A 25,098-nucleotide genomic window follows, 5' to 3' on the forward strand; every position below is an offset into this window, starting at 1 on the left:
CACCCACCACAGAAAGCTTTGCAGGTGTAGACATCATCATCATCATCATCATCATCATCATCATCAAATTTCCATACTGCCCTTCATCCAAGGATCACAGGGCTGTTTACAGTCTAAAAACAAAAATACATACCATAATAACAAACCAAAACAATATGCCTTTTAGAGTTTAAAGGGCCATTGGATTGCTCAATTAGCCAAAGGCATGCCACTAGTTCCATTGGTGATGGGGCTGAAACAGAATATATGCCTAACACCTGGAGCAGTGCCAGTTCCAGAAAGTTTAAGGCAAGGGGATATACCGTACTCACCTCTTGATCCTTATGATGTCTTTGGAAGTTATAATTTGGCAGTTTCAGGAATAAATCAGAGTGTGAATTCAATCACTAAAAGTTAAGATAATCCATGTACTGTACTGGTAAATCCCAGAGAAATTACTCCTGCCAATCTATTTAGATAACAGCATTTTACTCTTTCACATTCAACAGCAGGAGTTTCTAGCTGGTATGCACTGCCTTTTCAGTGGGTATTAAACTATTTCTATCCACCTTTGCTTTGACCCCATGTTGAGGAAAAAAATAGTGACTGCCCCATGTTCCCTTGCACTGAGCAAGGGAGCATGCTGCTTTTGACAAGGATGTCCAACCTATTTCCCCCAAGAGATCAGCAGCTGATACTCTGTTCTGGAGCTGTTCGCCACCTACAGAACTTTATGTCACAGGGTGACATACAAATGTACTTCATAAATACATGATTTGAATGACTGAATGATAAAGAGACAATTCATTCATTCATTCATTCATTCATTCATTCATAGGCTTTCTAGTCTGCCCCACTGACACCTTATCTTTCCTTGGAATGCTTGACATAAATGCAGTCTTCCATTAGTAATACCACTTGTGAAGTGAAACCCTTGCAGCATGAATATATCCAACAGAAGTTGCAGTAGTTAATTGCCAGTGATTACAACTGAGTGGGAAAGAAGGAGGACTTGGCCAAAGGAAAAAGGATATGCAAAAAGCTGGGAACTGATACTTAAGTGAGTGACAACTGTCTCACACCTGCTCAATATCAAGGCATGAAATGAATTTTCAGGAAAAAATTATGCTCTTCAGTCACCCCACAACACTTTTCTTTGTGCTTTGTCCACATACAGGTCTGACTCAGCAAGTTTTGCCTAAAGTAGTTCTAGGAGTTAGGGACTTGACATAAGAACCTTAATAGTACTTTACGGACTCGTATGTTCCTGTGGATAGGTGATTCATGTCCAAAGGTGCGGTCTCAAACCAAGGCTCTATAGTATGTGGGTGTGGATGGGTGTGCTAGAGAAACAGCAGCTTTGGATATAAAATATATGATGCAACATCTTAGAGTTAAGGGTCATCTGATAGTCTTATATACCATTAAGGTTTTAGTTCTTTTTCTTCAATACAGTGAAAAGAGAAGGATGCAGCTGCAGCAAACGTCTGGGCTGGGTCAATAAGCAGCAGCTGTCACTTTTCTCCAAAGGAGATGGCAGAAATGAAAGGAAACAAATTCCTCTCCTTTTCTAGGCCCCTTTCCTTTACTCATCTATTTCTTCTGAAACTGATTTTTGTAGAGGCCTTTTCCCTTCTGTGCCAGGCTCCGTATGTGAATAGCATCCAGAAAACCCTTCAATCATTTAGTTTTTCATCCATTTATGGGATAAAGGAAGAACAACTGTTTGTGGCACCTACGCAGTAGCTGGCCCAACACTGCCAAAATATGGCCTCTTTAATGGAAGCCATGCTGGGTTGAGGAGAATGCAGCACAAGAGGCAAAGATTGTTTCACATCTACATTTTTATTATTATCCTTATCATTATTATGAACATTACTTCTATACTACTTTAAATTTTTTTAAAAACCTCTAAACAGTTTAAAGCATATCTTAAAATATGACCAATACGTCCCAAAATATCAGAACAAAACATTGCAAATGAAAATGAAATACAAAAATAAAAATCCACATTTAAGGCAGCATAATAAGCAGCAAAACAGAATTCTCTCTAATAAACATTAGAAAAGTAAAAATACAATAAATAACCCTACAGGTTAAAGCAGGGATAGCCAATGTTGTATCCTCCTGATGATGTTTAACTGCTACTCCCATCATCCCTGACTATTGGCCATGTTGGTTGAGGCTTCTGGGAGTTGTAGTTTAACATCTGGAGGGCACTGTGTTGGCTACCACTGTGTTAAAGCATTGTCTGTGGCTAAACAAAGTAGCTGAAGGAGATACATAGCATAACAACTACATAACACCCTATGCCCAGTAACATTTCCCAAGCAAACTCTTAGCACTCTTTCACATGCAAACCTCACTCTCAGCCATTTTACCAACCATACCATTAACACAGTTAACCCCTAGCCAACAACTAGTCACAAGACTAACAGCATTAAACATAATTTACAACTAGTTCACCCATCCACCTTAATCTCAAGCAATATAACAGCAGCATAACCACTCCCTCCTTGTCTCCCACCCAGGTAGGGTCTTACTCTCTCACACTGAGTGGTATAAAGCAACTGTATTACACACGAAAACCATATAACCCTGACTGTCACTCTGGGCAGTAGAAACACAATTCCAATTACCACCCAGCATATCAGATAGGAGTTTCTAACAGACACAATGCTTTTGGAAGGCCCCCTTGGTAAAACATTGCTTGGATGCTTGCCTGGAAAAGGCAATGGAGCACATGTGCCATTCATTTCAGTACTGTACCGACCCAGCTCAGAATGGTATGGGGAATCTTTATTTATTAATATGTGCAGAGCGCACTGACAACCCCCAAAGGGAACGTATAAAAAACAAATGTGTATGCCTAAAGATTGAATAGCGCATCAAAAGCAACATAATCCTTGAAAGACCTACATTCCTCAGTGCCCTTTACATAGGGATTCCTTCATGTGGGATGAAACTGACACCCATCACCTGTCTAACATATGGTCTGACATTTAGCTATTCATTTTGCCAGATTCATAGCAGAAGCTTATAATGTCTACTCAAAAGTAAGTCACACCAAATTTTACTCCTAGGAAACTGAGTATAGGACTGAAACCTTATAGTTGAAGCTACAGGACAATACAAAGCCAAAGGTATGCATTTCCAGCCATCTTATACTGTCTGCCACCAATGTCCCTTATGATTGGAGAATCTACACTGAAAATAGTTCAATGTAGTTTCGTTAACTGAAAGTGGAATACAGTGGTATCTCGGGTTAAGTACTTAATTCGTTTCGGAGGTCCGTTCTTAACCTGAAACTGTTCTTAGCCTGAAGCACCACTTTAGCTAATGGGGCCTCCTGCTGCTGCCAAGTGATTTCTGTTCTCATCCTGAAGCAAAGTTCTTAACCTGAAGCACTATTTCTGGGTTAGAGGAGTCTGTAACCTGAAGCGTATGTAACCTGAAGCGTATGTAACCTGAGGTACCACTGTAAAAGAAACATTCTTTGCTATAGTGTTCACTGGGATAGCCAATGTAGTGCCTTCCAGATGTTGTTGTTCTACAACTCCCATCATTCCAGACTACTGGCAGTGTTGCCTGGGGCTGATGGGAGTTGGAAGTCCAAAATATCTGCAGGGCACTGCATTGGCTGCTCCTGGTATACAGACTGATTTCTTTTTGCCTGTTATTATCTCTGGTGAAACAGGCTTTGCAGAATCTGAAAGGCCTGCAAAACCTGTGAACAGAGATAATTGTGTGGTAAGTGTGCACATGAAATACAGCAGCTCCCAAATATCAAAAACAGTATCACATTTTAAAGAAGCTGATTTCTCAGTCTTGTTGTGATAAACCTGTGATGGAAAACCAAAGAATCCTCGCTTACAATAAAAACGTGGATGTTAAGAGTAGGCTGAAAGAGAAAATAGCAACATATTGCAGAGCATGGGCTAGGGATGGAATAGTATAAGGCTTGTAGGTCAGGACTGAGGGGCATCGTGTGTGGTCATATACACAACACTTGTCTGACTCAAACAAGCGTAATCCACTCATCATTGTCATGAGCAGTCAGTTCACTGAAAGAGTAGCATAGGATTTCAATACAGAGGCTTTTCACCTCTAGGTCATCTGCTCAAATCTTGATCAGGGCAATGCATGCCAAGAGTAACTGTGGCTGCTATCTGTACAAAAGCCTCTGTGAAATAAGTGGGTGGTCTCAGTCACATTCCCGGGCACACATGTCACCATCACAGCCCTGGTCCCACCCTAGCAGCCCAAGCAGGGATGAGGATGTCTGAAGATCATATCTACCTTATAGGTGTCTGTCTGGGGCAAGAGGGGGGAATGTTAATGGGGAAAATGGGAGCAGATGCAGTAGGCAGGGAAACAGCCTTGTTCAACTGCACCTGTTTTAGGAATTCTGCAGCTGACTTTGCTAAAACTGAGCTAAGAGAATGGCAATGCTAAAAACTATGTTCAAAATGGAAAGCTCACAAAAATAAAATGAAATAAAGAAAGATTTAAAGGGCACATTAGGAGCCTATGATCCCCAGTCTTTCAGGTTGTAGCTGATCAATGTATTTCAGAACTAAGCATTCAATCCACTGTCTCTCTTAAAACCCTAGTTCTGAACTCATTAAGTCTCTCTCCCTGGTTTGAAACATGAAAGCTATACAGTATTTTCTTTTAATAAAAAAGCTCCCCCCTCTAATCTGTACTCCTCCTTGCTTCCTGCTGTAATTGGAATAGTAGGAGTGGGTGTAGGAGGGCTTGTAAGGGTCCAGGGAAAGTATTTTAATGAGGATAATAGGGAGGGGATGGGCTGAGTCTTCTCTCTTATCTGTTTCTTGTCAAAGATTTTCAGTTGGGATTGCTGTAAATTATGTCTTGGTTTTGAGGTGGCCTTTCTGAACTATTCTGCGCTCCTTCACTGTCTTAGAAGCAGTGCCCCTTTCTTTGGCGCAAGTTATCCCTGTCTGACCTTTGCCCTCCCTAGAATGAATCCGTGTGTTGGATTCAGCAAATGGGTCAACAAGTGCAGAATCTTTATCTTTATTTAATTTCTATCCTGCTTTTTCTCTAAGGAACCCTGGCAAGCTGAAAAACTTGTGCTGATGGAACAATGGAAACCTTAGTAATATAGGCACCCTTGCCGTAGGATACAGTACTTCTGTTACTGAGATGAATTACCAGCTCTCTTGACAGTTTCTTTAGCACTGTGGTTAAGTTATTATCCCATCTGAAGGCAGCAACCTCTTGTGTGCTGGTGGAAACATATTTTGGTGATTTGAGACCTTGTGCCAGCAAAGTCCTAGTACCAGGCTGTGTGTGTCCCCAAATTCTAGAATCTGAGGAATTGATAGACTATGGTGATAATAGTTTATCAACCAACAAATATGGCTGGCACTTTACAAGATGAAATGAAACATCTTTATTTAACAGTGTAAGAATCCTTTGATTATAGCAATACATTTAATTAGTTCAAGTGAAAGTCAATCTCATCCAGACAGTTTAGTAGTCTGGTAAAGACAGATAAAATGTGACAGAATACAAAGACTGGTTTTCTTGATGTCAAATGGAGCAGCCTGTGGCTGACAGGATAACTGAAGAGAAACATTCTCCCCCCCCCCCCCCCCCAGCAAATATGTAGCCTGGAAAATCAATTTAGAGTTACTGATGAAACTTGGATCAGTATAACCATAGGGGCTCCTTACCCTATATATATATACAAAGTCTTAACCTTATCATTAAATGCACTGACCCTAAAGAAAGGCATTAGTGGAGACAGCAATAAAAGCAGGCTTAGCCAGGAGTTTTCCATTATAATATGTGACAAACTGATGGAAAATTAATTTTTATTTTGGCTCCTTTTATTAGAATATCTTGGGATAAGAATAATTGAATTGCAGAGCCCTTGAGAAAGCTGGAAAGGTGAGCATGGCTTCTTAATTGTTACATTTTACACTTCTTCCAAAGAAGCTAACAGCATTGCAGCTTCACAACAACCTTGTTAGGTAGGTTACACAGAAAGATAGGAACTTGTCCACCATCTCCCAGTGAGATTCATACGTGACAGCTGATCCACATTTGCCCCAGGTAATCAGTGAGTGTTTATAGTGCTAACCTGAATAATTCATACAAGCCCCCACTCAGGGACAGAACTGGGGAACCATAATTGGCTCTCAGTTCCTTGGCACATGTCCTTGACTGTTTTGGAGATACATATCTCCCCTTCATTCTTTACAGTCAGTGCTTGGCACTACAAATACTAGTTCACATATGAAAGTATCTTGACTGCATGAACTATGAATCAGCCCTTAGCAGAAATCTGAACCTGGGTTTATCTCATCCCAAACCAAGTCTAACCTTTGTACCACACTGGCACTCCTAGGGCTTGTAGCTTTAGAAATGTTCTCTCTGTGTTTTGAGTCTTTCCCATTCTCCCACTGCTGCGGCCAACAAGGGGGGAAATGCCATTCTTGCCTTATGCATATTCTCTTAGGAGCTGCAGTTCACCAGGTAGTAACCACTGTAGCTTTCCCCCTCTCTTGCAGAGCCAAGGAGAGGGACTTGGGGATCATAGTACAGCATTTAAAAAATATGGGAAACTGAAAAAGGATGACAACTTGTGATAGTGTGCCTACAATCATAAACATACTTCTATAATTGTATAATGGGTTTAACTTCAGAATAAACATGGATAAGATTGCATTTAGGCTGCAATCCTAAATATACTTACTAGAAAGCAAGTCCCATTAGACACAATAGGATTTCCTGCTGAACACACTTGCAGAGTTTAGGGCTGCAGTGTTAACTTCCTAATTTTATGTATATTTACTCAGAAGAAGATGCACATGGGATCAGTCATGGGACTTGCTTTCTCTATACATTCAAAACCTTTTCACAAAGTTTGCTCTCTACTTCCTACCGCTTGCCAAGATGTTTCTGCCATGAAATATAAACAGTGTCGACTTGACAATGATGGAAGATTACATATTACATGCAAATTCCAGATTAGTTGGTTATATATCCAACCAATGCCATCAATTTTGACAAAAGTATTACTGCTTCATAAAACAATAAATGAGAAAATACAGAACAATCTAATGAAAAAATACAGAACTCTCCCACCACTGTTTACAAAATAGTGTGTGTGTATGTACACACACACACACACACACACACACACACACACACTTTAAAAAACATTGTACTACTCACCTGTCCAAAGCTTTCCTAGTTGAATGCATTCCAGTAAGAGCCAGCTGCGCTGACTTCCACACTACAATCCTGTCTGAAATTCAACAGGGTCTACTGCATAAGAGGGCAGCAAACAAGCACCTGAAAATTAGAGAGAGACTCCAAAGTAGGGGTGGAGTGTACATGCCATGAGGTCATTTAAAGACAGCCTCCATTCATAAAATTAAGAAGCTGCTAGTTAGCAAGCCATCTGCTCTTCCTCATTCCCAGCCTCTACTCAGTTCTTTGGAATCTACAAAAAAGCATTGAGATCTGATGACACCTTGTGGTGAATTGGTTTTCTAACTATGTAGGTTCTAAATTCAAATTCTGTTCCTGGAACTTTCATGAAACTGCAACCTGGCCATTGCTCATGGTGTTGGTGTTGTTTAGTCGTGTCCAACTCTTTGTGACCCCATGAACCAGAGCATGCCAGGCACTCCTGTCTTGTGGTAGTCAATTTAAAAAACAAACTATTATGAATAAACCAAATGCAACATGCTTTCACCCCCACCCCACCCCCCCATTATGTTAGTACTGTACAATTATCCAAAGTCTGAAACAAGATTTAACATCCCTGGTATTTTTTAATTGAACTGATGGGAAATTGAAGAGCTGAATTATGCACTTATGAAAGCCAAATACAGAAGGCAACTGATTTCCATACTTACACTTTCATTGTTTGATAGTGGATAACCTAGCTATGATTTGAAAGTAGCATGTAGTTCCTGGAAATGGCTCTCCTATCCCCTGCTTTCATTTTAACTACTTGTGGTTAGATGCAGACTGGTTGGATGCAGAGGAATGATGAGAGAAACCAGCTGGCGAACCACCAAGCAGCATTCAAAACTCCCATTGTTCTAGGTGCATTTTGCGACAGGGAATTTCATTAATGCGAGCAGTTTATGAGCTCTGGGAGTACTGCGCCTAAGATTTCAGATTAAAACTGCCACTGCTGGGACGAAAGTAGGACCTTTTTCTGCCTCCCCACTTCCAGCCACTCTCTGAGGACTGGAGACGGGACCCTCATAAGAATAATAGGGGGGTAGGCAGGGAAAGTATGGCTTTATTTTTTGCAGTCTTCAGATGAGAACTAGACCATATGAAAAATGAATATAAGATTTTAGCTGCAGTTCATTGATTTTCAGCTTTGTATTCTTGTTATAAAAAAGTGCACCTAGACATTATATTGCAGCACCCATAATCGAGGTTTAAGGTGCAACTTAGCTCCTAACTTTCATATCTCAGTTTCTAACACTGCCACCAAAGGAAGAAGGCACAGAGCCCAGGGTGATAAAGTGGTCACAGTGAGAAGAGGGAGAAGACTGGGAAGAGGAGGTGTCAGAAGCTGAGGAGGTAACAGGGCATAGTGAGCTGGGAGAGTGGCAGTCTGTGGTGGAGAGAAGTCCAGAATCAGAGGCAGAAGCTGAAGAAGGAAAATGGGAGGAGGCAGGTCAAGAAGCAGAGATAAGTCAGGCTGGTGAAGAGTCATGGAAGTCTCCTCCTCCTGCTGTGACAAGCCTCCTCGTCCTTTTTTGTGCCAGAACCAGAAGAGGCATAAAAAGAGAAGAGATTAGCCATGTGCAGACACTGCCTCCAACTGCTTGGGGGGGAAAGCCTGGAGAGAAGGGGACTTAGGCAGCTATGGGAAGGTGGGGACTGCTTCATGAGGGAAGACCTGCTGGAGATGATTTATTGAGCTCATTAGACCTTACACTCCTGTGCAGATCATGTGTTTGCTAATTAAGAGTCCAACTTGCACAGTGTGGTTTACTGCTGGCTCACTCCTGACAACTAGGACCTTCTATCAGTGCCTTGGCATTGGATAAACAGTATGATATGTTGGTATGTATGCACTGTAAGTAAACTGAAATAAATATTATTATAACCAAAAAAACATGCCTTTGCTTGACATGACCACTTTGCTGAACTGTCTCAATTTGACCATATTACTGTCGAGTTCCAATTACGCTCCTCTAAATTCAAGGGATTTATTACTAAATGATTGTGCAAAGGATTTCAGTCTATTTTGTAAAGCACCTTTATAAGCATTTTCCAAGGCCCTGATATGTGATAATTACAGAACATATTATATATGGGAGGAAAATGTTTCCAAAGCAAAACTGGTGATACAAATATAGAAGTATTTGAAAATGATACTATCCTCATTTTTTCATTTGATTGTCACTCTGGTGGTTTATCATGGCCTGAAACATCTATGCGTTTTCTTTATTATTTCTTTTGCTATATCCATGCACAGAGTATTACAATGCCTCGCAAGATGGAAAACCCGCTAGACGAAAGGGTTTTCCGTTTTTGAGTTGCTTCGCAAGACGATTTCCCCTATGGGCTTGCTTCGCAAGACGAAAACGTCTTGCAAGTCTTGCGATTTCCCCCCCCGCTCCCCCCCCTTTTTCTAAGCCGCTAATAGCCTTTTAGCAGCTAAGCCGCTAAGCCTTTAATAGCCGCTAAGCTGCTAAACCGCTAATAGTGCTAAGCCGCTAATAGGGTTGCTTCGCAAGACGAAAAAACCGCTAGACGAAGAGAATCGCGGAACGGATTCTTTTTGTCTTGCGAGGCACCACTGTATTGTTTTTCTAGTAGTAATGGACAGCTTCAGCCACAAGGGGTCAGAGTGTTCCTATATTTGAGTAGTTTTCAAGCTACATGGGATTCTTTTCTTTGATCACCATTCTCTTATTGGTACCTGCCCAACTGCATCCAGGATAGAAATACATCAGGCTACGGATGAGGAACAAAGCTCTCCATCCCTCATCTGCCAAACTCAGTTTGAAAACTTCAGCTGGTATAGAATTCAGTTGCTAGGTTGTTCACTGGGGCAATGCCATACCCTCCAATATTTCTCCAATGAAAATAGGTACTTCCTAAGGAAAAGTGGGACATTCTGAGCTCAAATCAGAAACTAGGATGGCTTATCTAAATCAGGAATGTCCCTGGAAAATAGGGAAACTTGGAGGGTTTGCCATCATCTAAGCCCCCCCCCCTTTTTTTAGCAAGAGGTCCAGAGGGCAGCAGCACAAAAATGGGTCTTTTCTGCAGTGGCTCCCTGCTTGTTAATTCTCTCCCCAGGGAGGCTCGCCTGTCTTTAATACATATATCTAGGCACCAGCAAAAACATTTCCCTTCTCTCAGGCCTTTTGCTAATTAAACAATCTATGGCCTTTTAAACTGAGTGGGGGTTATTATTATTATTAATTATATTATGTATTTTTGTGTTTTTATATTGTAAACGCCCAGTGACCTTCGGATGAAGGGTGGTACAGAAATTTTAACAAAAATAAAAAATTTGCATCATTTTTGCTCAAAAGCAATAAAAATACTGCATCAGGAACCAGTAATGCCTATATCAAGTAATGATATGTCAGTTTTAACTAGTTTTTAAAGGGTTAGAGAGGATCTGCCAAGTGAATCTCCTAAAAAATGAAATTCCAAAAGCAGGCTGATACAACCTAGAATGTCCCTAGATTTCACCGCCAGTGTTTAGGCAGCTGGATACAAGAAAGTCTTCTTGGCAGATCATAAATCAAAGAAGGAAATAAAACGACAAGGTGTTCCATGAGATACCATGGACCCAAATGATTTAGAGCTTTAAAGATTAAATATAGTCTTTTGAATTGTGCAGCAAAACAGTGGTGTTGAACCAAGTGCTTGGGGCTTGGGAGAATGATGCTGAATAGTAGTGTAGGTACTGAGATGATAATAGGGAAGCGTGGATAGTACTCTAACTATTGTGACTGCTGCTGAGAGGACACAAAAAAATGGTGAAACCTGTCAATGCTGCAGAAAGGAAGTTGGGGATTAGCAGATTCTAACAGAAATGGCCTGTGTACTGAGCCCAATACTGTCCAAATGAAGAAGAAACAATGCATGCACATGATAAACCAGGTAAATGCATATTACAGAAAACATGGCATGTAAACAATGAACAGGCAGGAAGTTCAAATGACAAATGAGTTGGGGTTGAGGTTTCTAGTACTGTAATTTTCACTTTGTGTCCTATTACAAAAGAATTTAAATGACAATGGTTTGAAAGGGGAATATAAGCTAATGGGTGAACAGGAAAAGTATTCAGTGATTTTCATTACACCATCTGTGGACTACTTTTTTCAGTGGATTTAGATAGCTAAAGCCCTACTCATCTTGCAGGGGTTGGTTTTCAAGATGAATAGGGCTTTAGCTATCTAAATCTACTGAAAAAAACTAAACCAATCCCTGTATATGGCATTTATTGACCTGACTAAGGCCTTCAACACTGTAAATTGTAATGCCCTGTGGACTGTCCTTCTGAAAATTGGCTGCCCAGATAAATTTGTTAACATCCTTTGGCTCCTCCATGATAATATGACAACAACAATCGCAGATAACAATGGCTCTCACAGCGAACTGCTCACAGTGGGATCAGGTGTCAAACAGGGATGTGCTATCGCCCCAACTCTATTTATTATTTTCATTGACATGATCATACACATTGCCGAAGGGAAACTCCCCACAGGGGTAGAAATCGTGTATCGAACAGATGGAAAGCTCTTTAACTTGAATAGGCTGAAAACAAAGAGTAAGGTTACCATAACTTTTGTCATAGAGCTTCAATATGCTGATGACAACGTTGTGTCCAATGACCTCCAAACCATCCTAAAAAGCTTTGCAGCTTGCTCAACATCCCAAAAACCAAAGTGCTGCACCAACAAGCAGAAAACAAGCCCTCTGCAGTGCCACAGATCCAACTTAATGGTGCAACACTGGAAAATGTCAATAATTTTTCCTACCTGGGCAGTTAGCCTTACACAAGAGCCAATAGTGATATTGAAATACAGCATCGCCTGAGCTCTGTGAGTGCAGCTTTCTCCCGATTGAAGTGCAGAGTGTTTGAGGACTGAGACATTCACAGAGAAACCAAAATTCTTGTTTACAAAACTATTGTACTACCAAACTTACTATATACTTGTGAAACATGGACCACTTATAAACACCATCTCCAACTCCTCAAAAGATTCCATCAACAGTGTCTCCAAAAAAAATTATATATCACCTAGGAAGACAAGCGAACTAATGTCAGTGTAATGGAAGAAGCAAAGATCAGTGTCAAAGCAATGATTCTTCAACATCAACTTCATTGGACTGGTCATGTTGTTCGGATGCCTGATTATCGTCTTCCAAAGCAACTACTCTATTCCAAACTTTAAAATGGAAAGTGTACTGTTGGTGGTCAACAAAAGAGGTTTAAAGACTCTCTCAAGACAAATCTAAAAACAAGTAGTATAAACATTGACAATTGGGAAACACTGGCCTGTGAGCACTCCAATTGGAGAACAGCCTATACCAAAGGTATCGTGGACTTTGAAGACACTCAAACTCAGGGTGCAAGGGAGAAACAAGCTAAGAGGAAAGCATGGAAACCTATGTCCCCACTGTGGAAGGACGTGTGGATCCAGAATTGGCCTCCACAGTCTCTTTCAGACTCACTGTTAAGACTGTGTTCATTGAAGACAATCTTACTCGGCTACAAGTGATCGCCAAAGAAGAAGACTCATCTTACACTAAAAGTTCTTCTCTGCAGAATTTTATCTCTGGACCAAGTGGTTTTTTGTGTGTGCAGTTTGTATGAATGTAAAGTCATAAACCTAAAACCATTTTTTGCATCCTGACAGTTTACATGACACACTTTAAAAATATTTCCTGGCAGAAGGAAATTTTAGGGGGATTTTTGGCCCAAAGGCAATTCACCTATTCACTACCTAAATCCAATGATAAACAATAGTTCCCTGACAGTGAAACAAAATTATACATGAATGGGTGTCACCTGATAGTCTAATATAGATTAGTCAAGATAATAATCTCCTCTGGGCATTAATTAGTCCAGATCCAGAGATGCTGGATTCTGCTGAAACAGTTGCTGAGGCTAAGCATGAGCAAAATAACACTTCACTAGCAAGACAACTTCCATAATTTTGAATCGTTGTAAGCTGCCCTGGGGCCTGCTAGGGAAGAATGCATGATAAATTTAATCATAATCATAATCAAAACATCTTGAAGCAGCAATCTCACACTAATTCCAATCTATCATTAGTAGTGTAATACCCCGTTGCTATGTAATTTGCAGTCATATGAAGAATCATGATTGATAAGTGCTTATGTTATGCAGGAGGAAGATCTACTATAATAAGGATTGTTTATAAAAAGAAAATATTAAAATAGTAGGGCAATGTAGTGGAAGATGTCAGTGTAGGATCCTGAAGCCTAGAGTTTGCTGCCAATTAGAGTCAACATATTTTATTTTATTCCATTTGGAAGGGGAAAACAGGTTTCCAGGTAATGGCATGGTCAGTATCTTTAATGCAGCAATAAATAAATAAATAAATGCTAACATGTAGTTTTCCTCTCTCTAGAATGGAGTAGTTCACCTTAGAAGCTCCTGAAGTATAGTTACTGTTTATTACCCATTGACAAAAGTAGAGAATTAGGCTGATTCTCCAGTTATGGCCACTCCTTGATCAGGACAACCTGTTGCTTGTGCTCTGGTGACCTCCCATCTGGATTACTGTAATGTGCTGTATGTGGGGCTGCCCTTGAACATGGTCTAGAGGCTGCAGCTAGTGCAGAATGCAGCTACTAAACTGGCAAGTGGGGCAGTTTGATTGGACTACATGCAATTGGTCCTGAAAATAAGGCATTGGCTGCCAATGAACTACTGGGCTCAATTCAAGGTGTTAGTACTAGCATGTGAAGTCCTAAATGGCTTGGGACCCAAAAGAGCTCCTTCATAATATCAACTATCTCAGACACTGCAGTCAGCAGGTGAGGGTTTGTTGGCCATGCTTAGTTGCACTGACCCATGACAGGGCATTTTCAGTGACACTTCCCCATTTGTGAATGCCCTCCCTTAGTGAGGGTCTGTCTCATTACTGACTTTCAGGAGGAATTTAAAAACATTCCTGTTTACCCAAACCTTTGGTGGCTGGAAGATACTGTTCCTGGCAACTTTGAAATCACTGGTTGAGACAATGTTTTTAACTGTCTTTAGAGTTTTTAAAACTGTTTTTAGAATGCTTTATTTTATTCTTAAATTATTGATATCTCTGCCACCCTGGTCTCCTCCAGGAGGAAGGGCAGGATACAAATTGGATAAACAAATAAGAAGAGCAGTGCTTGATCAGAATGAAGTTCTACCTAGTCTAGCATCCTCCCCCCCCCCCCAAAGAGGTTAACTATGTGTCCAGAAAACACCATCAGGATTTGAGGCCAACAGTTGTCAATGTGCTGCTGTCACCCAGCAACTGATATTCTGTGACATGCTTCCTCTGAACATTTAGCTATCATGATATACCTACTCTTCTTGAATTTTTTATTTCCCCTTTCAAGTAATATATTTTTGAGAGGGATTATGTCATATACAGGAATATCCTGGATTGTTGTGATTTCTCTCTGCTAGTAAGGCAGTTACAAGTGAAACTCAAGGGTTAGTTTCTAGGTATATATAACTCAGTGGTAGACCCACATTCTTTATCCAGAAATCCTAGGTTCATTCTTTGGTGTTTCTAGTTAAAAGGAATTCAGATAGTAGGATTAGGGAAAATGTGTACATGAGGCCTTGAGAGAGCCATGTCTGGTCAGAGTAGATAGTGCTGGATTAGAGGATCCAAATAGCTCATGTTTCATAGTTACTAATTTGCCTAGAAGAGCCAGATCATTTGAGATTAATTATTCTGTTTAGAAGCACAAGTGCCTCCCCACAAAAAAACTTGTCACCTCTCTATTGGGAACCTACAGTGCTTCTCTGGGATCTATCACCCAAGACAATTCTTTCCACTAAGATGTGTTCCTCAGTACTTAATATACATTTCTAATGATCATTGGGCTTTGTCAAGGTCACAAGCCTTATTTTGTCTTGCTAGGTATTTTTCAAGTGAATTAAGAAACTGACACTGATCCCAAGTTGTGGATCAGGGCAAGTTGTAAGCGAACTGGATAGGCTATTTTGGCTTAGGCAAGCAATAGAGTTTTAAATTTGCAAATATGTAAGCACACAAATTAGCAATTGCCTAGGGCTGACACAGTGTCTAGACTGCCTGGGCACGAGAACCAACCCTGAATGTACTTGTTCTCTTCTCCCCAGACTAGTTTGCTATCTGCTAGGTTCAATCTTCTGCTGTAAGGTCCTAAACCTTCTTTTCCTGGCAAAGCTCCTGAAGAGCCTCATGGCAAGCAGAAATCCTACAGGTGCAGCAGCATTGTTCAACAGGGTGGCAGGGATGGGTAAAGCTGAACCTGTTGAATTGCTGCTTGTTAAGCCCAGGACTCCGGTTCAAAACTTAATGGTAGTTACTGTATTCTGAACTGGATTGAGGATGTGTGTTGCGACTCCAGAGGTTTAAAGCTGCCTTTTCCTTAGTCAGGGCTCCCCTACTCTTCTTTTAACAGCTACCTGAGAGGAGGATATATTAGCCAACGAAGCTTTTCCTTGCGCAGAACTGAAGAGACACCTGCTGAATTTCCTACTGTCTGAGGCGGTTGAAAGGCAAAGGGCGACTGTGAGGTAAAAATAAAATAAAAATAAAAGTGGCAACTTGACGGGGCCCATTTCCCCTCACGTACAGCCGAGGTGCTCGGTGACGGTGAGGCGGCTGCTATAAAACAACCTCCTTTAATAAAAACAGGCGGAGGAAGCGCTCTCTCAGCGACGTAGCCACCCTGAACTGCCGCCGCCGCCGCTTCCTCGGCAGCTGCTTCCCTTTCCCGCCCTGTGGCGCTGAGGCCACTTGCCCTCATACTGGCGGCAGCGGCTTCCCGCCGACGTCGAGCTCCACCCCATCCCGCGGGGCTGAGCCCGGCGCGGCGCGCTCTCGGATTGGGGCGAGGACGCGCCTCCCAACCGCCGAGCCAGGCGCGCCCCCGAGGTTTAGCCTCAGCCCGTGACTGAGGCGGGAGCTGCCAGTTGAGTCCCGAGCGCCGGCTCCGCTCTTCCTGCTGCTGTGTGAGTTGGGGAGCGGGCGGGAAACAGAGAGAGCCTCGCAGGGAGGAGGTGGCGTTTGGAACTGAGGAGATCCCGGTCACTGGATCCCGCGGTCTGGGGGGGGGGGGGAGGCGTAAGAAGGGAGGGGGCCGAAAACCGGAGGAGATCCCCAAGGAATCTGTTTCCTGTGGCATAGGCGGCAGTGGATTGCTTCTGCTGGGGGGAGGCGGAGCGGGGGAAGGAGGATTCGCGAGAGTGGATCCCTACGATGTTAGCTGACGCCCCTTGGAAGATCTTGAGGAAGAGCCGGGGGCGGTGAGAGGGGAAACCTTTGAAGGAGGAGTGGAAGGGGCTGATCCTTGGCACAGAAGGTTTTTTTGGGAAGCCTGCCAGTCAGTGGATGATGAGGAAGATGGATGTGGAAAGCGGGGAAAGTGACACCATGGAAGATAGGAGGACATTAAAACAGCGTGTGTCTTAGTGGAGGAGATTGTCTTGCGTGGATTCCAGTGGAGGAGAGAGTGGGCTCCCTATCGAACCCTATGACTAACACCTGCTACACACACAAACAAACTAACTAACACATGCCAGCTTCTGTTTCTGAACGGGAAAAGTAATCTGGAAAGGTGGGGGTTGGGGAGATGCGAAACCGGCTAGAATACATATGTAGTAGAAGTAACCAACACTCCATGTGGATGTGGTGCTAGCTGGGTATGGTGGATTGCAATGGAAACAGAAATAGTTTGGATCCCAATAATAAGAGATCTTGGGAAGCACACCTTTTCTAACTGCTATGGACCAGTGGAGGCTTCGCATGCGTTCATCTGGTCCAGTAAATGTTAGTAATATGCCTTGTTCTAAGTGGCTCTCAAGGGAGTGGATCATACTGTAGATTGAGGGTTTTCTTTAGCAAACAAAAAGCACCAGCCCAAACAGTCCTTTAATTTCTGTTTAAAGTGGAATCTAGGGAAGAAATAAACAGCATGCAAATGAGGCTCTCAGATTTCCCCATTTTTTCTTCTCCCAATAACTGGTTTGAAACTCAATTCCTTGATGGTTAAAAGCATAGGAGAATAATGCAAAGTAACTGTAACAAGTACAATTTCAATACAGTTTAAGTGGTAACCTTCAGTGCCTCTGCATCCCAGGTACAGCTTTTGGTGCTAAATTTTTGCTTGTTGCATAGCTAAGGCACAAGAACCCCCCCCCCCAAACTGAAAGAGAGATGGCAAACCTAGCAAATCTTGGGGCGTGTGAGGAAATTAACATCCTTGCCTCACTGCCACCCTAGCATTTTCATTAATTAATTCATATTTTATTTGTTTGCATACTTGGAAGTATGCATAGGATTGCAGCCATGTGTCCTAATCTTAAGCATGTTTACTTGGAAGTAAATCCCTCTGAATTTAATCAAGATTTGCTCTCCATCATTAATACAACTGATTTTTCTTCTCTCAGCATTTTTAAACTAAATATGTTTTTCAGCTTCTTGCATCATATTCTGGACCTTTTATTTGGAAGGATGTGGGCTCAAAGTTTTTGTTTACAGTCTGAGTGTTTCACCTGGCTATAAGACAAGGATGGGAGCCTCCATTGATTTGATTTTATTTATTTATTTATTTATTTATTTATTTATTTATTTATTTATTTATTTATTTATTATTTATTTATAGCCTGCCCATCTGGCTGGGTTTCCCCAGCCACTCTGGGCGGCTTCCAACAAAGATTAAAAATACATTAAAACATCAGTCATTAAAAACTTTCCTAAACAGGGCTGCCTTCAGGTGTTTTCTAAATGTCATATAGTTGTTTATCTCTTTGACATCTGATGGGAGGGCATTCTACAGGGCGGGTGCCACTACTGAGCAGGCCCTCTGCCTGGTTCCCTGTAACCTCACAGTGAGGGAACCGCCAGAAGGCCCTTGGCGCTGGATCTCAGTGTCCGGGCAGAACGATGGGAGACACTCTTTCAGGTATACTGTGCCAAGGCCGTTTAGAGCTTTAAAGGTCAACACCAACACTTTGAATTGTGCTCGGAAATGTACTCCCATCCTCACTGATTGGGCAGTTGAGGGGGATTGATACTTGGGAAGAGGCTGGAAATCTTTAGCTGATGTAACATGATTTAAATGCTGTTCCAGCTCCCCTCTTATCCAGTAGTTTAGGGCCTTGGGAGGTGCATTGGCTTTCACAGATCACATTTGAATGGAAAATTCCTGTTTATGCTGGCTAGGAAAACCGGGTGGACAAGTGCTAATAACCTGGCTTATAACCAGTACTGCTGTTTTGATTACATTGTGGACTAGTCCCAAAGGTTCATTTGACTGTGGTTGTTTAGTCTTTATTTGCAGTTGTAGCAATCTGTTTCTGTCTTGGCAATTAGCACTATGGATGTCACAAATGGAGGATTATGGTTCATCTAGGTGGAGTTTGAGTTTTCCATGCAAGACTCTGGTAAAAATATTTGGGCTCTTGATCACGCTGCTCCATATCACAAAGATGACACATAGACATACTTGCTTCTAAATAAATCCTGTTCCAAAGGTTTTGCTTAAACCATTCCTAGTTCTTTAAGGAATTGTTGTAAAAGTGCATGCTGGCTTTATGAGCGTGCACGAGCACTGTGATCTCATCAAGCTGGTACACATGAACCAGGAAGTAGAATACAGCTGAAATAAACAGGATCAGCTGGGAGAAACCAAACAGCTCTATGAGAAGAGGGATGAATGTAATTGTGTAGCAGATTTATTTTCCAGTAGCTAACAATAGCAACTGAACTTAAATACTTGGTGATATTTTCTGCTTTTCATACAACACTGAATTCAGGAGCCTTGATTATATCAGTTCTCTAGAGTAAGTTCTCTCTCTCTCTCTCTCTCTCTTGTTTGTGTAGAATGTGTTGTATCTAGGGAATATATTATCAGTGTCTCAGGTTTTTCTAGGGAATATATTATCAGTGTCTTAGGTTTTTCACCCTGAATTAGAAATAAAAGCATGAAGGGTTAAAATCCATTTATGTGGGTTTAAACTGAGATGAACTGGCTGCTGTTATCACCATTAAAAGGGAATGCAGAACCTATTCCTAGTTAAACAGTGACAATTGTACAGAACAGGATCAGATTGGAATTAAACTGCAACTCAAATTACTGGTATGGTGTCTTTAAACTAAACTTATTTACTTGCTTATTTAAAATGGTATCCTGCCATTCTTGTCAAAGACAACCCACAGTGGCTTACATCATAGAAATTAAAATGTAAGGGTCTGATGGAGCAATCCTGGTGAAGCTAAGCAGATCTAAGGTTGGGTGGTGCCTAGAAGTGGGGGCTGCTTGTGGGATCCCTATGTAAGTAAGCCTCCTGGAATTATTGAAAGAAAGTTGTGCTATGAATGCTAGAGAATTTAGTGTGTGCTCATTTTCTTTTTGCAGGAAATACACAGTGTAAAAAAAGCCACAACTTTTAAAAAACTGATGTAGAAGTTAAAACAAAAACCTCAGTGTTACTAAGTATTTTCACATTCACTTCTTGTCAGAATTCAAAGTTTCTGAATTACCGAAACCACTGGATAGAGACAAGAAAATGAGATTGTTTTACATACATATTAGTTCTGTGCATATTTGTGGAGAAGTGAAGCCCCTGAGTGTATATATCATGTAAGATTGCAGTCTTACTTTGACGGTGTCACTTGCAGGTATTGTAATTGCACTATGAAATGGGTAGACCCAGGGGAAAAAATCACAGCTTATGTTTATAGTTGTGCTACCTTTTTATTGTTACATTTTAATGTTCAGATCTTGATCTTTCCAGAGGCATCTGGTTGGTCGTTGTAGGGAACGGGATGCTAGACTAGATAAGCGTTTGGTCTGATCCAGAGGACTCTTGTTCTAATGTGGGGCCTCATATGTGGGGTTTTTTTGTTTGTTTGCTTAGGAGGAGGAAGGAGAGGCAGGGCAGATTTCCCCTTGTTTTCCCATTTCTTTCTTTGCATGCTCCTTACTCTGCTGTATCTGAGGAGGTGTGTGTGTGGAAATGGTCTTTTCTGTGCTTATCACTTGCTTGATCTGGAACCTTGTCTATAACTTGGCTGCAGGCGTGAAACTTGACTTTATTTCACCTGTGTCAAATACCCAGTTTGGCACCCCCGAAGCGCATTTGCGTACACACACATACAGAGGCTGGGAGCCTCAGTGGCGCTCCTCTGGAGGCTTCAATTGGGGCAAAAAATAATAATGGCTAGCATCCCCCCCCCCCCCCGTAGCTATGGCTGTGCTTGACTGTATAACTAAATGTTGTTTCTGTCTGTCCACATTGTGCTATTTAGTTTCAACAGGATAAGTGTTGGCAGGTGTATTCAGATATTCACTCTTATAAAAGCAGTTCACTGAAGATAGAGGCCTGAACACAGATGGGCATTTTGAGTTGCATCTTACTCATCCCTGGTTCATGCTAATACTCCAAAGCCTGCCTGCCTTGGTACGGATCTTATTCCTTGGACTTGAGTACATGGCTCCATGTACAGTTTCACCGGGGGGGGGGGGAGTTTAAATGAAAATCATGAAATCTTATGGTGCTCGCAATGGAAATATTCATGGATTTAATATAACTTTTCTTCAAGTTGGAATTACTTTGGGTTTTGGAGCTTTGTTGGGAAAGAGGTTTAACAATGACAAGACACTTGCGGGAGATAATTGGTGGGCAGTGAAACAGTTAAATGCCTATCCACCAATTTGCCTCCTGAAAATTGTTTTCCACTTCTCCATGTTAGCATTGCAAAGGATCCACAGGTTTAGGAACCACTCTGGACACAGTGCCCCTTGTGCATATTGGGGAAGCAGTGCAGGTTTTCTGGCCATGGTGCTCTCCTACTGAACTTCAATTTAGGGAAAATAGGTCACTTCAATAAGACTTTATTTCTTCTTTTTCAGAGGCACAAATCCTGGATCAAAGATCCCTGGGAGAGACAATGAGCTATTGCTAGGCTGCCTATACTGCTGATTTTCAGGTTTGTACAAAGTGCATCTCGCTTGAGGAAATTTTGGGCTTTGATTCCAATTATATGGTTCCTGAAAAGAGATTGACAAGTGTCAGCTTTATTTCTGTGTCTTAAACAAGAAATAGATAATGTTTTTATCACAAATGTCCTGCTTTGTGGTTCAATAAGATACAGAAATGGATTTTGAGCTTAAGAATCAGCTGGTCAAATTCACTTCTTGTTAAATGCACTTAAATAGGAGTAGGCAGTTATACTGAGCAATGGTAACCATTCTGGAAATCTGGTGAACTACAAGGATGCAATTAATACTAATAATGTTGGTGCATGGAGCATTTTGAATAAATGTTAAGGCTATCAAGTATGGGAACTTTTAAGTGAGAAGAGGAAAGGACAAAGGCAATTTAAAGAGAAAAAGAGTAGTATACTGAGATGCATCATAGCAAGGGTCCATTACCCACTGGTTTAAAAGACAATGACAGGATCACCAAACAGATGCCTGCTGTGTTCCAGTAACAATTAGATAGTCTAAAGCAAATATGGAATACACTCTGGGTCTGCATCAGTTCAAAGTCTTCAACATTTTACATAATCATAGTTTTTGTATCACAGGCTTTGTGGTATAAGTACGGTAACTATACTGTCTAATAGTCTTTCCACAAAAATGATGGAGACTGGAAATGATCTTTTTTAGAAATGCAAATGCTAAGTTCATGAGGAAGCAAATAAGTTCATTGCAGGAGCTGCAAGAAAGTATCTCAAGCTGCTTGAATTTGAGTCCAAGGGAAGAGATTCGAGCAGCACATATTTTTCCAGTAAGATATTATAAATGCTAGTATAAAATTAACTGTGACATTTTTCAAGGGCAAATCAGATTTCTTTTCCAGTTGTCCTTGCTCTCTGCTGATCTCACTAGGGTGGATAGTAGCCTAATCACATTGCAGTTTACACTAAGATGTGGTTTTTATTAATTGCCAGACAGAATGAACAGTTGCTTAGGTATAATTAAGTTGTTTCTAAGTAGGCTCAATTTTAAAGGACCACATCTAAATTCAAAAATCAAACTGGTTTCATAAAGTCCGTTTTGAAAAAACAACAACTTGGGTCAATCCATGTTACTCCCACTCCTTGCAAGGCACACAACACCCCCACTTGATAATCACTACTTCTGACCTTTTTTCTGGGAATCCTCAGATTGATTTTATGCTGCCTTTTTTCAGTAACTGCATTTTACTGCAGCTGTTCATGCCATATGAACCAGCAGTGCAATACAATTTCTATTCTGGTGAGAGTGGCTTCAGTGTTGCTGAACCACTTTTGGCACCCTTTCCTCTACCTTCCTCCCGCACCTTACAGAGGATATGTAGGAAGAAAGTTTTGTCTTCCATTTTATTCCCATTGACTAAGGATCATATTAATGATGGTCACATTATTTCTTATATTTTTGGATACTCTTACTTGGTGAGCACCTGCAGAGCACCAAATGAAAATGCTGCTATCTGTGCTAATTTCTTGTATGGATAAAGGGCAAATTAGGCATAAAAGTACAGGGAGACGAGCAAAAAGAGGGTTGACTGAAAGTGAAACACAGTGGAAGGTGGAGGTTTAGAGATGCAAGGGAATATGTGGAATATTGTGAAGGAGGTGCCGAAAGCCCCTGATAGCTGTCTTCCTCTGCCTTTACCATCATCCCATGCACACACAATTCTCTTAACTCATGGCCATTCCAGTTCCATTATGGGATTTACATTCTATGAGGAGTTCCCAGTGTGCAGTTTGCCTGGGGTTGGTGGGTCCCCTTTAGGGACTGCTGAGGCTAAAGCCAATTGCAGACTGACCAAGAATGAACAGTGATGTTGGATAAGGCCAAGGCAGTTCTGACATAAAAGCTGGGATTCAGTGAAAGGGACCAAAAATGTATTTTTGAAATACTCTGTGGGTCAGAGAAACATTGTGTATGTATCTGACACCCACTGTCTGTGCATGGCCATCTGGATTGGTGCACCTATGCCAGGCTTCCTCAACTTCGGCCCTCCAGATGTTTTGAGACTACAGTTCCCAGCATCCCTGACCACTGGTCCTGCTAGCTAGGGATCATGGGAGTTGTAGGCCAAAAACATCTGGAGGGCTGAGGTTGAGGAAGCCTGACCTATGGCATCTGGATTGGTGCACATATGCATTTCAAACATCACTTAGATCCTCCTTATTGAGCTTCCCAGCTGCATGAAGTAAAGGCTTTCATTGTAGACAAGTGACTTACAACATGTTATTCTATGCAGGGTGTCCCTTGAGCAACAGTGGCAGATAATTTCAGTACAGCAGTGACCTGTAAACATGAACAATTCCATTACAACACTGCCTTGCAAATGCAAAGGTCTGCAGTGTGGATCTGAGTCATATTTTCTTTGGGAAAACTTTCCCTAAACTTATCTGTTACTCTAGGAAGTATCCATCTGCATTATGATTACCTAATTTTTGTCCTCCTCTCTTGTCCTTAGTTGATTCCTGCAGTTTGAGGCACCTGGAGTCATGGCAGACTGGCTGCTCATTGGATTGTTTGCTGCACTGGTTGCGCTTCTGCTGTTGACGCTCTTTGGCTTTGCTGTTTATTCGGGGCTCTTCACAGAAGTGATTGTGAGTGCTGGTTTGCCCCCCTTCAGCAGCATCACTGTGGCATATAAATTCCAGGTGGGGCCTTATGGTGACTCTGGAAGGCTGTTTACGGAGAGCTGCAGCATCTCTCCAAGGCTGTGCTCCATTGCTCTCTACTATGACAACCCTCACACGGTAAGTCTCAGGGAGAGCTGCTTCTTGTTTGCATCACTGTTAACACAATCATTACTTGAGGACCAGGAAAATCTATTTTCTGATATGTTAGATCTGAAGTAGATCTTCGACTTTGGGAATGTGCACTATGAGGAATAGGAATTTACTTAAGAATAATAATGTGCACACTCATGAAATGGATGAGTTGGGTAGCCTTAAGGTAAACTTGCAGTGATTTAGCTTTATGATCATACTGTATATGCTGTAACCTACATACCAGGCATGATCCTGCAAACAGATGTGATGCTTTGTATTTTTATTCATTACTGTGTATAGTGAATCATTTATATTTTTGTACTTGGGGGTTATGCTTTTGAACCAATATGTTTTGTAGTTGAAGATTGTGTTTATCTGAATATATTTATGCTTCTTTATTTTTTGGTGGGTAGGAAATATTGCACCTGTTGAATTTCTGCCTGTTGTGTTAAAAGTACAAAGCCTCTTGCAAGAAGGTGTAAAGTGAAAATACTTGGAAAAGGGTGCAGAATCTTTTTTTTTTTTAATTCTTTTTATTAAGTTTCTTTTATCATACACCAACAAAAGGATAAGAAAAAATAAATAAGCAAATACATTTAAAGAAAAAAGACAAAAAGTACAATTCATACAGTACCATAGTGAATTGACTTTTAAGAGGCACTAAAAAGAAAAATAGAAAAAGACAAAAAGAGAAACAGCAGAAAAAGAAAATACCGAAGCAGACAAAAAAACAAAATTATTAACATACAACATCTACTTCCTTCCCTACTTGTTCCGGATTTCCACTCATAAACCTGTTCCTTTACAGCTGGTATGAATTTTTTGTTTTTGCATCGGAAGTTTTATAATAAACCTGCTATAGTTGGTAGGTTCCTAATATTGCCTTCAATATAAGTCGTGAATTTATTCCATTCTTCATTTAACTTTGCATTTTTTTGATTTCTGATTTTTTGTGTCATCTTTGCCAATTCAATGAAGCCATATAGTTTTAATTGCCAGTCCCTCACCGTTGGTGGGTTTATATTTTTCCAATTTTGGGCGATTAACATTCTGGCCGCTGCTGTTGCATATTGAAATAAAGTTTTATCTTTTTCCCGTATTTCTTTTCCGACCATCCCTAGTAGAAAGG

General features: G+C 41.2%; 2 protein-coding genes across 9 annotated transcripts in view; one reads left to right on the plus strand and one right to left on the minus strand.

Moving 5' to 3' along the window:
* LOC114591557 (semaphorin-3D-like) overlaps positions 1-15,770 on the minus strand; it is a 49,766-nt gene extending 33,996 nt beyond the window's left edge. The window contains exons 1-2 of one of the 5 annotated variants that reach the window (XM_077924766.1): positions 7,189-7,441; positions 8-113 (exon numbers count right to left, since the gene is read on the minus strand). The gene's annotated coding sequence lies outside the window, so the exon portion shown is untranslated. Of the gene's footprint in view, positions 1-7; positions 114-7,188; positions 7,442-12,162; positions 12,244-15,649 lie in introns of those variants that run through there. The other 4 variants (XM_077924767.1, XM_077924768.1, XM_077924765.1 and 1 more) reach the window with 4 other exon arrangements.
* A 256-nt stretch (positions 15,771-16,026) lies between these two features.
* Positions 16,027-25,098, plus strand: part of TEX264 (testis expressed 264, ER-phagy receptor) — a 158,939-nt gene continuing 149,867 nt past the window's right edge. For 2 of the 4 annotated variants that reach the window (XM_077924774.1, XM_077924777.1), the window contains exons 1-3: positions 16,027-16,198; positions 21,103-21,179; positions 23,666-23,954. In XM_077924774.1, the coding sequence (XP_077780900.1) occupies positions 23,697-23,954 (258 nt within the window). In that variant the 5' untranslated portion in view covers positions 16,027-16,198; positions 21,103-21,179; positions 23,666-23,696. Of the gene's footprint in view, positions 16,199-16,473; positions 16,493-18,851; positions 19,031-21,102; positions 21,180-23,665; positions 23,955-25,098 lie in introns of those variants that run through there. The other 2 variants (XM_077924776.1, XM_077924775.1) reach the window with 2 other exon arrangements.

Source organism: Podarcis muralis, chromosome 2, assembly GCF_964188315.1.
Source record: "Podarcis muralis chromosome 2, rPodMur119.hap1.1, whole genome shotgun sequence".
In the NCBI taxonomy this organism is placed as follows: Eukaryota; Metazoa; Chordata; class Lepidosauria; order Squamata; family Lacertidae; genus Podarcis; species Podarcis muralis.